The 13,787-nt window shown below is 50.6% G+C and overlaps 1 protein-coding gene across 1 annotated transcript in view; it reads right to left on the bottom strand.

The window, feature by feature from the left end:
• Positions 1 to 7,475, bottom strand: part of SPON1 (spondin 1) — a 251,437-nt gene extending 243,962 nt beyond the window's left edge. The window contains 2 exon segments of the mRNA XM_038569110.1: positions 7,189 to 7,201; positions 7,203 to 7,475. Coding sequence (XP_038425038.1) covers positions 7,189 to 7,201; positions 7,203 to 7,427 — 238 coding nt within the window. The 5' untranslated portion in view covers positions 7,428 to 7,475.
• Between the last annotated feature and the right edge of the window lie 6,312 nt (positions 7,476 to 13,787).

The raw sequence follows: 13,787 nt of genomic DNA, 5'->3' as shown, positions 1-13,787 counted from the left end.
TATGTAGAGCTCACAAAGATGTCTGGTGATGTCACCTAACTCCTCGCCCTTAACTCCAGCCCAGCCAAGACACCCTGTAAAAGCAGGAAATGTATACCAGCAAGAGCTGGCCAGCCACACGGAAAGCTTTATGTAATGTGGTGAGCTCCCTGATACTGTAGGTGCCTTGACATCATCACATACAACTGTACACGGCCAGAAGAAAAAGGTAGGAAATAACACCATTGATAATTTGGGTCACTTCCCCCCCGCCCCCATTCAATGCATGCATGTGCTTGGGTGTGTGTGAGAGGAGACTCTCATTCCCTCACTCCATCATAGTGAGTATTTTGTGCCTGTCATGTCAGTGGTCAAGGACAAGCAAACTTACAAGCTTGTTTTACCTGTTACTCAGTTGAGGAAACATGGGTCCCTTCCAGTGCTGGAGGGACAACTAGAAGTGCTGGACTTCTTGAGAATGGTCAGGTCGCTTCTATTCCTAACAGAATGGTCCAGAAGGCGACACAAATAAGGCTACGTTGAATCTAGTACCCATGTTGTTTACGTACAATTTGAAAGGATTTTTAAGGCATAATTTTGACTTATGGGATCTTTGCTTTCCCCAGTGCCCCTTGAACCTAACCCTCAAGTAAGATGGGACTCCAGTCTCCACAAATTATCTTTCATTTTCATTCTGAATATGCATCCCAGTGAGCTTTTGTTTTTTCTATTTTCCCTTCTCCTCCTCCTCTTCCTGCCCCTCCCTTTCTTCTTCTTCCTTCTTTTCTTCCTCCTCTTCTCTCCCATTTTCTTGTGTGACCTACCTCCACCCTCATTCCTTTCTTTCCTTATAGCTTCCTCCTCTATTGATGAGGGAGGGGGCAAGACAGAACAGGCCACTATGACATATTGGCCCCTTTTTTCTCCTCAGTATGAAACCTATCAACACCACACACACACCGTGACACTCCTTCCCCTAAGTATATCAACTTCACATGCTGTTGAGAAGATCCTCAAGATACCTTTCACTGAGTGACAGGACTTTGAAATACTGTGTTTTTATACGAATGTGCATTAAAACATGTGGCAGAGATAGTTAAATGTTCCCTTAAATCTATTTTCACCTTCATCCTTTTGGGGAAAAAAAACCCAATAACCAAATCCTTTCCCCAAGTGTAGAGGGGCATGTGGCTGCCTAGCTAAATGTCATATTTCCCAGGCTCCCTTGGAGCTAGGTGTGGTCAAGTCACTAAATTCTTACCGGTGGAGTGTGTTTGGAAGTCCTGGGCACAATTCTGGGTTACATCATGAAAAAGAAAGCTGCCTGCCCTCTCCTTCCTTTTCTCCTCTGCAAGCTGAGTGGAACCTAGATGTGCTGGTAGCGACATGGCTGTGACCATTTTGAGGGAAACACCCTACAGCAGTGCTGTCCAGTAGAAATAAGTTCAAGGCAGGTGAAATCCACTGTATTTGTTAACAAGCATCCGGTAGGGCTAAGTGTAAGGCAAGTAAGATTAATTTTAACAACGTATTTTATTTAACCTAATATACACAATTATCACTTGAAGGTGTAATCAGTATAAAAAATTACTGAGAAGTTTTTCTTTCATCCTAATTTCTCAACAACTGGTGTGTATTTTACACTCATAGCACATCCCGATTTGGACTAGCTACATTCCAGGTGCTGTAACTCGTGGCTACGCGATTGGCGGAGCAACACAACCAGAAGGAACCTGGGCTCCCGATTGACCCTGTGGAGCAAAGCTGTCATTATCTCGGACCTCTCATCTACCTCTCATTTAAAACACTGTATTCTGGGGTCTCTTTAAAACATGAGCTTAACCCGTATCTTAACTAATTTAACATAGTAAGAGGTTTTACTCCCCCACAGAAATTAATACCGACCTGCATCTGACATTCTGTATAACTAGCAAATGGAGAGTAATAGTGAAAAGTTCTTGCTATATCAGCCCATGTTTCTGAAATATCAGCAATTATATCCTATTGTTCCAGTTGAGTCAGTCAGCAGCAATGGAATGACAACTTAACGGTGTATGGGGGAGTACCCAAGTTCTAACCTTGAAAAATGCCTACTTGATATGCTTTCGTTTTTTTGTATGTTTTGTGTTTTTTGTCTGTTTCAGGAAATTCAAAGCAGTAATCAATCTCTTTTAATCTTTATTATCGACTTGAACTAAATACCTATTAAAAGGGGGCAAAGTTTAAAAATAAAGTTACAGGAATCCCTGGGTGGCTCAGTGGTTTAGCACCTGCCTTCGGCCCAGGGTGTGATCCTGGAGTCCCGGGATCAAGTCCTGCATCAGGCTCCGGGCATGGAGCCTGCTTCTCCCTCTGCCTGTGTCTCTGCCTCTTTCTCTCTCTGTGTCTCTCATGGATAAATAAATAAAATCTTTAAAAAATAAATAAAGTTACATAAGAAAAAGAGGGGGACACCTGGGTGGCTCAGTTGAACATCTGCCTTAGGCTCAGGATGAGCTCCTAGGACCCTGGGATCGAGTCTCTCATCAGGTTCCCCACAGGGAGCCTGCTTCTCCTTCTGCCTGTGTCTCTGCCTCTCTCTCTCTGTGTCTCTCATGAATCAATAGATAAAATCTTAAAAAAAAATAAAAAGAAAGAAAAAAGGGGAAAGGTATAAGAGGGGAGGTATAACGGGTGACTTACAGTTAATTACAATATCATCAGCAATTTTAATTTTTTAAAACCCCACTAGATAAGAAATAGTTTATTTAAAAGACCTTATCCAGGGGATCCCTGGGTGGCTCAGCAGTTTAGCGCCTGCCTTTGGCCCAGGGTGCGATCCTGGAGTCCCAGGATCGAGTCCCACGTCGGGCTCCCTGCATGGAGCCTGCTTCTCCCTCCTCCTGTGTCTCTGCCTCTCTCTCTCTCTATGTCTATCATAAATAAATAAATCTTTAAAAAATAAAAATAAAATAAAAGACCTTATCCAGCTTAAATTCCTCAATCCCCCATATGCACTTCACAAAAACATAATTTTGTAGGCATGGTAGTATAAATCTGCATGTAAAAATAAAACAATCAAATTAGGGCTTTTTTTTTTTTTTCCCCTAACCAATTTGCTTCTGTTTCCCTACAAACAAAAGAGATTGGCTAAAGATTGACAAGGTTGTTCATGTTTCTAAATTAATTTTCTGGTTTATGAGGAAATATGATCCTGAAGGCTATAAAAAGAAAAAAAAAAGCAAATGTAAATAAGGAGCCATAGCTTTATACTTTGTGTCCCAAGATATGTCAGTTGTTATCTTGAAATGCTGTTGCTCTTTTCCTTCATTGAAGACTCACCGTCCAGAAGGCCCAGGGTAGCTAGAGTGAATTCATTTTATTCCCCTTTCATTTTCGTGCATCAATATAGAAGACTGGTTAAGAACAGAGATTTAGGAGTCAGACATCCCATCATTTATATACTGACATCACTGATTATTAGCTGTGTGATCATGGGGAAGTTCCTGAACCTCTCTGAGAATTCGTCTTCTCATCTGTAAAATAAGAGTAACAATAAATTGCCTCAAAGAACTGTAAAGAATAAGTGAGATGAGTAGGAAGTACTTAACAAAATGTCTCATCCAGTGTCGCTGCCAAGTATTTTTATTTCCAAAATAATCATCTTATTATATAGATATTTTTGAGCACTTACTCTATGACAGCTTTTTTTTTTTAAACAAGGATTATTTCTGACTCTCACAGCAACACTGTAATGGGTGGGGGAGTGCTCTTATTTTACAGCCAGAGAAATTGTGGCTCAGAGAGGGGAAGTGGCCGGCCTGAGGTCACACAGTGAATGTATGACTGAACAGAAGTTGAAACAGACCCAGTCAATATCAAAGCCTCTGCTCTTTCTCCCAGACTGAGGTGGGGCTCTCAAGGATACCCACTCCTCTGGGATGGTGTGCCCCATGGTGGGACAAAGAAAGAGAAAGCCAAGCAGCTTTGGAGGTCTCCAAACCTCCCGGTTTAGAATAAATCCCCCAATTATGCTCAAAGTTGGACAAGCTTTTGAAATCTCAACTGGACATTCTTTTCCCATCAAGTTCCTTGAAATTTCCCCTTTAAAGAGCATCTAGGAAAAGCCACTCTCATTAGCCAGGGTCTGGCTTTATTTTCCTAATAAACAGACCTTTAGTCAGACAAAAAAAGCCTCTTTTATTTTCAATCAATTCTTGAACATTTCAGCTGATTTTCTTCTATTTGGCTTGAAATTGTGATCTGGGAATGGCTGGTCCGGCAAATTGTCCTCCTATAAGGGAAGCCCCTTGAGGATCCTCAACTTGTTATTTTTAATCACTGTAATCTCCTTGTCAAAGGAGGCCACGGTAGGAAACAGAGCAGGCCTTTCAGAGCTTTCTAAAGCACAATTATTGCCAAGGGAGGGGGGATAGGGGGAAGAGGGAGGGAGAGTCGAGAGAAGTGGTGGGAGAGAAGGAAGTCAATGTAGTACTAACAACTTAGAAAAGCCTGAATAATAATCTCCATTGGATCTTGGCTGTTGAGAAGAAACCCCATGTCTGTCTGTCTGTCTGTCTCTCTCTCTATATATATATACACACATATATATACACACAGAGATATACTTATATTTATATATATTTTTTAACTGTGACCATTTGATCCAGTGTACAAGACCTACAGGAGATACTGGGTGGGGGGGTGGTGGAGAACAGAAGCTATTCAGGGATGAACTGGAATTCTGGGGACAAAGATTCTAGGCAGGAAAACAAGCCATGGTTTCGAAGGCTTGTGAGGGGCTCTAACCCACGGAAGAATAAAAAAGAGCCTAGAACATCAGGGGAATGTTAACTTCCAGAGCCCTAAGTCAATAACCTGAACAGAATGCATTAGACTTACTTTGAACATAATTATCCTAAGAAAGTATAAGCCAACAGAAAATGTCACCAACTAGGCCAGCGCCCATTTCCTCTGAACTTTGAGTGGTGGAATCAGGTTTGCTAATCTCAGAGTATTTACTCAGAAATGGTTCCTGCAACATCTTCCTTTCGAGATCTCTTAGCCACCAGAAGAGAGAAAAGGTGGCTGCTTGGCCAACAGCACGAGTGGGAGCATCACAGTCCAAAAGGCTAATGTTTAGGCTGGAACAAAAGTGTAGGGGAATGTCTAGTGATCCCCTCTCCCCCTCTCCCTGAGTCTGGTTCTGGCCTAGCTGTCATGAGCACTGGCAGTGGTGGGACCCTCCATTCCTGTGGATACCTGGTGCCGCCAATGCTCAGCCCCACAGGGAGGATTTGTGTGGGAAGAAATGGCTGGTAGGACACTGGCAGGGGCCCCAGACTTGCCTAAATCAACTAAAAATATCCTCTTGGGCTTATATTAAGAACAATCGAAGGCTAGGCTCCTAGTATGGAGAAATCATTCATTCATTCACTCCATTAATTCAGGAGGGCCCAGATGGCCACCGTTGGCTGGAGACTGGCCTAAGGAGCACCGAGGACACCTACTTTTAATCACATACACACACATCAGACACAGATCTGACTAGACACGTTCCCTCCTCCGTTCTTGAACCAACGAGGGCCTCCTGTGCGCCTGGAACGAACGTGTCCTGGGGACCTCGGGCACGCTCACCTCCGTCAACTCCTTCACTGCCTACAACCACCAGAGCGGCTGGATAATAGCTACTCTCTCTGCTGGGGAAGTAAGTTCAGAGGAATTAAAGGACTTGCACAAGGTCACGCCTCTGCCTGCCACGTGGAGCTTGGGCGGGTTCCCCGGGGAACCCAGGTCCTCGGGTTTGCGGAGGCCCCGAGGGGCGGAGGAGGGCACGGCCGCCTCCCTCCAGCCGCGGGGAGCACCGGGGCGCCGGGGTCGGAGGGGCTCGCCAGGTGCGGGGGCGCCGCCAGGTGCGGGGGCGCCCGGGGGCCGCTCTGCGAAGGTCCAAGGGGACGGGGTCTGGGGCACGATCCCGGGAAACCGGGAGAAGCGTTCTGAGAAGGGTGGCGCCTGCCCCCGGTGGCCTCGGCGCCCGCTGCCCGGGGCCCTAACTTTCTGGGAACCCGGAAGGCGGGGATGCAGGGGCGGCGGCTGCGCCCCCGCCCCCCCGCCCCCAAGACCCGCTCTTCCCCGCGAGGCGCCAGGGCGGACTCCGGACCAGGCGGTGGGGGACGCGCAGCCCCAGGTGAGACGGGCAGGCTTCCCTCCCTGCCCGGGTCCTGCCTCCCGACTGGAGACCGCGGCTGCTGCGCCCCCGGGGGGGGGGGGGGGGTCCGGGGAGATGTCGGGCTGCGGAGAGGCGGGCGATGGGGCGGCGTGGGGGTCTCCAGGTCTGCGCGGGGCGAGCGGCTGCCCTGCCCCGGAGGCGCTCCCCCGCCCGGGCACTCCGTCCCCGCGCTCCCCGAAGCCCGCGCTCCGCCGAGGAGCCGAGGCGCGACATCCCCCCGGGGCGCGGAGCCTGGGGTGGGGGGCGCTGGAGCCGGGGTCCCCCGGCCTCTGGGGAGCAGGCCGCGGCAATCTGGGCTTCTCTTTCCGTTCTCACCGGGTCTCCCCTTCCCTTCCTGACCCACGCAGAGCTCCCCGCAGGCCCGCTCCGCTGGGGAGCCCGTCCCGGAGATCCAGACTCTCTTCCCTCGCCTGGGACCCTCGGAGAATAACTCGGAGTTCTTTCCGGGGAGCCCTCCGAAAGCTTCAGGCTCTTCCTCCCCGCGCCCCGGGACCAGTCAAGGGAGAAGCCCAAGCCCCTCTTCCCGAAGGCATCTGTCCGGGGAGGCTGGGGTGCCATCCCGCGGGGGGGGGGGGGGGGGGGCGGGAGAGAGGCCGGCAGGGATGCATCCTCCCCTGCAGGGATGGGAGCGGGGAGAGCGCGACTGGGGGAAACGGGGGTTCCCTCCACTCCAGACCGGATCTGCAGGAGGACGCGTCTCCCCGGCTCTCCCGGAGCGGCCAGGGGGTGTGGGGCGGGAGAAGCCAGGGTCCCTCCCCGCCAGGCCGGCGTGGCGCGGCGCTCGGCTGCAGCCCACGCCCGGGAACCGCGCGTCCGGGATGGGGCTGCCCCGCCCGCCGCGGCCCCCGCGACGGCCCCGGACGCTGGCCCGGGAGGCGCGCGGGGCTGGCGGCCAGGGGGGCCGGGGCGGCCGGGCTGTGCGGGCACCGTGCGCCCGGGGCCGTGCGCCCTCCTCCGGCACCTTCCGGGGGCCGCGGTCCGCGCGCCCCGGCGCCACTTACCACGGTAGCTGGTTGCCCGGCTTGTAGAAGTCGGGGTCGCCCTCCACGCGGAGGCTGAACTCGGTGTAGCCCTCGCGCCGCGTGCCCTGGGCGCGCAGGATGCGGCTGCAGTAGCCCTCCGACTTGGGCACCTTGTCCAGGGTCTCGTCGGAGAAGGCCAGCGCCGCGGCCAGGGGCAGCGCCAGGGCCAGCAACGCTGGACTCGGGCTCAGCCCCGGGGGCGCTGGGGACAGCCTCATCGTCGCGGGCGCTCAACTTCGTGCCGCCGCCACGCGACGCCGGCCCGAGGGGTCCCCGGGGGAGCGAGACCTCGCGGAGCCCGCGCGGGGAGCGGGCGCTGGCGACCCGGGGGCCGTGCGGGGCTCGGCGTGGCGGCCGGCGGGCTGCGCGGAGCGAGGCTGAGCGAGCTGAGCTCGCGGAGCCGCGCGGGGAGGGGAGGGGAGGGGAAGGGGGAGGAGGGGAGGGAGGGGAGGGAGGGGAGGGCGGGCGGCGGCGTAGGGGGAGGAGGGCGGGCTGGCTGCGCCCGGATCCCCGAGCGCAGCGCCGTTTTGTTTCCGAGCCGGCGATCGGCGGCGCGGCCGGGTTTATTTCGCGACGCGGGATTCCCAGGGTCTGGCGAGGAAATCCCAGGGCGCGGGGACCCTGCCGCCCCAACCCCGGCCGCACCCTTGCACCCCGCGGGGCAGAGCCCTCCGCGGAGCGAAAGCCTGAAAACTAACTTTGGTCGCGCATCTCCTTTGCGCCCCGCCACGAGCCGGGGAGGGGCTGGCGGAGGGTAGCTCCCCTCTCCCTGCGCTCAACAAGCGTGACCTTCCTTTCACTCATTTCACAGATGAGCAAACTGAGGCCCGTAGCCGCACGGGCCGGGCGGGGGCAGGGTGCCACGGCTGCTTGACTCCACTGCTCTTTTGGAGCAGGTCAGACTGGAGGATGAGAAGGGAGCCGAATGACTCATCCAACTGCGCCCAGTAGGCACAGCGCCTACAGCCTGTAATATTTTTGGAGGCTCCTGAAAATATTTCCTTTAAAATCAGAAGGGAGAAAGCATTTAGGTCTAATACGATGTTATACTATATGATATTAACGGGTTTCTGCTTATACCTACACGGTCCTAAAATAGGATGTTTGCTCTTCTTTCATGAGGGAAGGAGACCCCAAAGACAAAAGCGCCTAAGGCCCAGGGAAGTCCTCATCTAGCCCTAGGAAGGAGTTTCCAAAGGTTCAAAGAAAAGTCTGTGTTTTCTTGGCTTAGATTTTAGCCCCGGTTCTCAGTCTCCAGTAACCGATGTTTGGAGAGGAACCGAGCCTGAGGCACCAACCCCAAGGCCAGACAGGAAAAGGCCCAGGTGGAGGAATTACTCCCAGTGTTACCCTGGGGACAGACTAGAAGCAAACCTTGGTCCTGCCGCTGGCCCAGTGCGCGATTTGGGCTCTCCAGTCCTCTGTCTCCGGCGCTGGAGGGAGTGTGCGTGTGCCTGCAGGCTAACACACCCTTCCTCTAGGGGGTGCCAGAGTCCAGCGAAATGCCCCAGATGAACCACCTGGCCCAGCCGTCAGGCCTCCCCACCCCTCTGAACCCCTCCTCCGGATGGGTCTGGGCTAGACCTGGGACTCACCAAGCCCACCTGGGAGATGCCTTAAGGACCCGCTTCCCCTCTGTGGGCGCAAGCATCCCTCCCCAGGTGTTTTCAGAAGTTTTGGTTACCCCCACTTTCATCATCTTCATAAGTGCCTACATGTAAAAAGCAGTCTCCTGTGCTTTCCAGGTTTTTCTCATTAAGGCCACTCACACACAGCCCAGAAGAGCTTCTGCACTGGAGAGCTCCCTTCCTCCACACCCGCCCACTCTTCATCCTGGTCCTGGGACTCCCGCTAACACCATTACCTGGGCCCCTTCTCTCAGAAGTCACCCATGCTCGAGTGCCCACTAACTGAAGCAAATTGTCATTTCTCGGTCCTGACCTTTCTTGACCCTCCTGGCCCACCTGGTCTAGCTGACCAGTGCTCCTTTCAAGAGGTGACACCCGGGTTCACGTCTGGGTCCTGAGTGAATTATCTCCCGTGTCCCTGGCTCGGAGCTCATGCTAGATTCCGTGGTGCATAGGCCCAATCATCCAGCATGCTTTTGTTGAGTGTGGATTTGGGGCCAAGTCTGTGCTGAGCAGTGAGCACCACAGGGAACAAAAATTCATTCATTCATTCATTCATTCATTCATTCATTCATTCATTATGTTGGAGGCCCTCCATGCACTCAGCGCTGGACACAAGACAGACTTATTACTTGGCTTTGTGGATCTTCCCATCCAGTGGCAAAAGCAAACATTAAATACATAGTTACAGGATCTTTTCAAATTATACTTGTGATATATGCTACAGACTAAAGTGTTTTGTGAGATTTTATCTCAGAGGACGGGAATGAATACACAGAGATGAATAAAGTGCGGCTCCTGTCTTTACAGATCTTATGGTGTGTCCAATAACCCAAATATGTGCTCTTGAATATCTTTCCATCTAAATCAACATATTCAAATCAAACATGGATATGGGCGGGTGTGGAATGGGTAGGGATGTAAGAGTTAATTTTTTTTTATTAAACATTGACAAGAATACCATGTCAAGTATGAGGCCCATTTCTCCTTCTGCCTCATTTCCCAAATTAGGAACCTATAAAATCTCCTGTGTAGGTGCCACAGCTAATAAGGGAAAAAGATGCAAGATTCAAAACAGGCCTCACCCACACCAAAGTGGGGTTCTTCCCACCACCCAGTGTTAACCTCATCGTCTGGGCTATGGCAGCAGGCTCTCAGGAGCCCATCTAGCTCCAACACCACTACCCACACTAGATCTCCCCAACCCAGCTCTGCTGTCACATCAGCCCTCTGTTCTCTCTCCACACATCCAATCCATCACCGGGTTTCACCTTCTAACTACCTCTTGAACCTGTCCACTTCTCTCTATCTCCTCTGCCACCACACCAGTCAGGTGTCACCATCTCTCAGCCTCCTAATTGGGCTGCCCGCGTCCACTCGTGTTCCCCTCCAATCTGCCTTCTGCCCCGAAGCCCAAATGATCCTTTTCAAACTGGAGGTTTGAATGTCAATCCCAAGGTTAAAATCTGCATCAGTGGCTTTTGGGGACTCTCAGAGTAAAGAAATCAATCTTCAACGGGGCCTCCGGGCCCTCCCAAATCCTCCCAGGCCATGCACCCCTTTTGTCATGGGCTCCAGCCACCAGGGCTTTTCAGTGATGTGAGCATGTGCCTGGGCTCTGTGCCGGGGCTGTTCTCTCGGGGTGGCTTCCAACGCTTTAGAGGCGCTCCCACCTGCCACCCCAACCCCCCACCCCACCCCCACCCTGCCAACTCCTAAGCCTCTCTTAGATCTCAGTGCCAAACTGCTTCCTCAGAGGAGTCTTTCCTGATTGCCTATTTGCACACTCGTCTTTACATGCTCTTCTGGAACCTGGTATATTTTCTCTTAATATTGTCAAGATTTATAACTCCATATTCACTTTTTATGTTTGATTTTTACATTTCGTATTCATTCCATGTCGTCGTCTCCATCACTAGACTGCAAGCTCTGTAAGGGCAGGGGCTGCCCCTGTGGCTCAGTACCCTCTTCTCCATGCACATCACGTTCTATGAATAAAACGTCTTTAACAGCCCAAGCTCTTCCCTTGACATTCAAGGCCCTCTGTGATCTGGTTATAGATCCCCGGCTGAGCTCTCAGTGCTGTCCAGCTGGGCTCCCTGGGTCCCCCACTTCAGTCCTGCCTTGACACCTTTGCCAGTAGCTCTCCCATCACCCAGAGTGCCTTCCCCTCCTGCGAGTTCTCCTTCCCTCCACAGAATGAGAGCCCACATTCTCTCCTCTGGCCTTCAGTAGAACTTAGAAGGAGAAAGTTTCGTCTTTCGACCACTGCATTCTGGTGGATTGTCATCAACTGTTTTGTGTGTCTGGGTCTCATCTCTGAGCAGTGAATCCAGTTTACTTTCTATTTAATTTCCTGTTCAGATGTTTTGTTCTGTTGTAAAATACACTGGACTTCAAGAAATCTCTTTCCAGTTTTGTAGCCTAAGGCAGAGCTGATGTTAGTTGCTACGGTGTTGCTAGGGAAAGTCATTTAGCCAGGGCAGATAATTAACTTTATCAGTATGTGTGGGTAAGTCGCAGAAAAGAAGAGCTGGGGGCTCTACTTATCCAAGAGGAAAAAAAAAAAATTCCTTTGATTGGTAAGAGGTGAGATCAGCTTCCACACACCCCCCCACTCCTCCCCCCCCAACCCCACTTAAGAGAGGAGGGAAAAAGGAGTTTCTAGAGTCGTGTCTTTCAGAGTATGGCCATTGAAACACAAGCATTGGATGTTTGCCTCAAAAGCAGATTCCCAAATCCCACCCCAGACCTATTGAATCTGCACGTTGAACAAATTCAAGCCAAAGTTTAGGAAACCACTGCCTTAGGCTTGAAATGTAAGGGTTCTAGTCTGGTTTTCCCACGTTTTGGCTGTGTGAAGCGGAGTGGTCTTGGCATCACAGGACCAGCTTAAACTATTTTCAATTGAAAATAGTGATACTCATTTTCTCTTCATCCTGGGCTTTTGAGAAATAAATGGGTAATTGTGGTAATCATTCGTAAACCTCAGAATGATTTATACAAAAATTAAAATCTAAATTAATTTAGAACAAGAATCAAAAAATATCTTTGATTCTCTAACTCCTAGTTATACTCAGAGGCTTTGATGGAAAGGGGTTTCTAGTAAAAGAAAATAGATAGATAATAATGGAAGCTGAATCACTCTGAAAAATCTATTCATAATCTTTCCTGAGGAAAAGCTGTTTACCGGGGAGCCAGTAGGTTTTGAGACTAAATCATGGAAGAGGAATACAAGAAGTAAAAATTTTAGGGGTGCCTGGGTGGCTCAGTCAGCTAGGCAGCTGACTCTTGATTTCAGCTCAGGTCATGATCTTGGGGTCCTGAGATAGAAACCTGAATTTGGCTCTCTGCTCAGTGGGGAGTCTGCTCTCTCTCTCTCTCTCTCCCCCCACCCCCACCTCCCTCTGCCCCTTCCTCTACATGTGTGCTTTCTTGCTCTCATTCTTTCTCTACAATAAATAAATCTTTCAAAAAAGAAAAAAGTAGAATTTTGAAAAATTCTAAAAAGCAGAAAATTCAAATGGGGCACCTGGTCAACTCAATCAATAGAGCATGGGACTCATGATCTCAGGGTTGTCAGTTCAAGCCCCACATTGGGTTATAGAGCTTACTTTTAAAAAAAAAGAAATCAGTTAGGGACGCTCAGTGGTTGAGCATCTGCCTTTGGCCCAGGGCGTGATCCTAGAGTCCCAGGATCGAGTCCCACATGCGATCCCGGGACTCTAGGATCATGCCCTACATTTGGCTTCCTGCATGGAGCCTGCTTCTCCCTCTGCCTGTGTCTCTGCCTCTCTCTCTGTGTCTTTCACGAATAAATAAAATCTTTTTAAAAAATCAATTAATTGAATTGCTATTTATCCAGCACCTGCTGTGTTCCAGGCATGGGTCATATCCTATGTAACTACCCTACCTTTGGAATTCTGAAGCTCAGTGGGTCCATCCCACAACTCTACCTTGGTATGAGCTCTGTTCACCTGCTCTCTCTCCTCCTTTGCCCTCCATTCAGTTGTGCCCTTCCTTCTGCTCCCTGGAGCATTTCTCTACCTATTTCCCACTGCCGTGTCCAGATCAGGACTTTAAAAGGTCCTTTAAAAGTCCCTCTTTCTTGAAAGCATCCAGTTTATGCTTCTTCATCCTCCCTAATCCTCCCTCCATCAGCTATAGCCTCCAGGTCATTCCCCTGCAGCTGCAGAAAATCCTGCCACTGGCTACTGGCTACCTGCCCAGCCTACGGCCTGGGATAGTCACTGGAGACCAGAAAGTCTGAGTGTTATTCAGCCATCTTCTAATGTCTTCTGCTCTGATGAGCTTGGCTCCCTTCATGTCAGCAGCCAGCACTGATAGAAACCTCGCTTTGGAGATCTTGATTCCCACCAGCCCTCCATCATTCCACTTTTAGCTTCCCCATGTCCTCACCCCCTTGACCCCTCTGTGTCATTGAGACCGACTATTGCCTACTCACTTCTGACTTTGCCAGCCCATTTGTTGTCAACTCCTTTCCCACCCTGTCTGGATACCACCCTTAACCATTTTAACCACATCCTCACCAAGGCTCTTCATGATGTCATCTCTTCTGCTTCTCCACCTAACTTCCCCAACTAACCCCCACCCTAGATCAACTAAGCAGAACGATGGAGCTATCTCAGACTTCTGAGTTCTGCTGCATTAAACCTGGTAACCTCACCAACTGTCCTATGAATTCTTTTTGTTTGTTTGTTTTTAAAGATTGTATTTCTTCATTCATGAAAGACACACACAGAGAGAGAGAGGCACAGACATAGGCAGAGAGAGGGGTTCCATGTAGGGAGCCCGATGTGGGACTCGATCCTGGGTCTCCAGGATCATGCCTTGAACCAAAGGCAGATGCTCAACCACTGAGCCACCTAGATGTCCCCCTGCCCTATGAATTCTTAACCACAGTTTTAAAACTCATTCCTAATCAGTTTC

The sequence above is a fragment of the Canis lupus genome, chromosome 21 (assembly GCF_011100685.1).
Source record: "Canis lupus familiaris isolate Mischka breed German Shepherd chromosome 21, alternate assembly UU_Cfam_GSD_1.0, whole genome shotgun sequence".
Lineage (NCBI taxonomy): Eukaryota > Metazoa > Chordata > Mammalia > Carnivora > Canidae > Canis > Canis lupus.
Note: the sequence above shows the minus strand (reverse complement) of the source record. Positions and strands in the feature narration are given on the sequence as shown.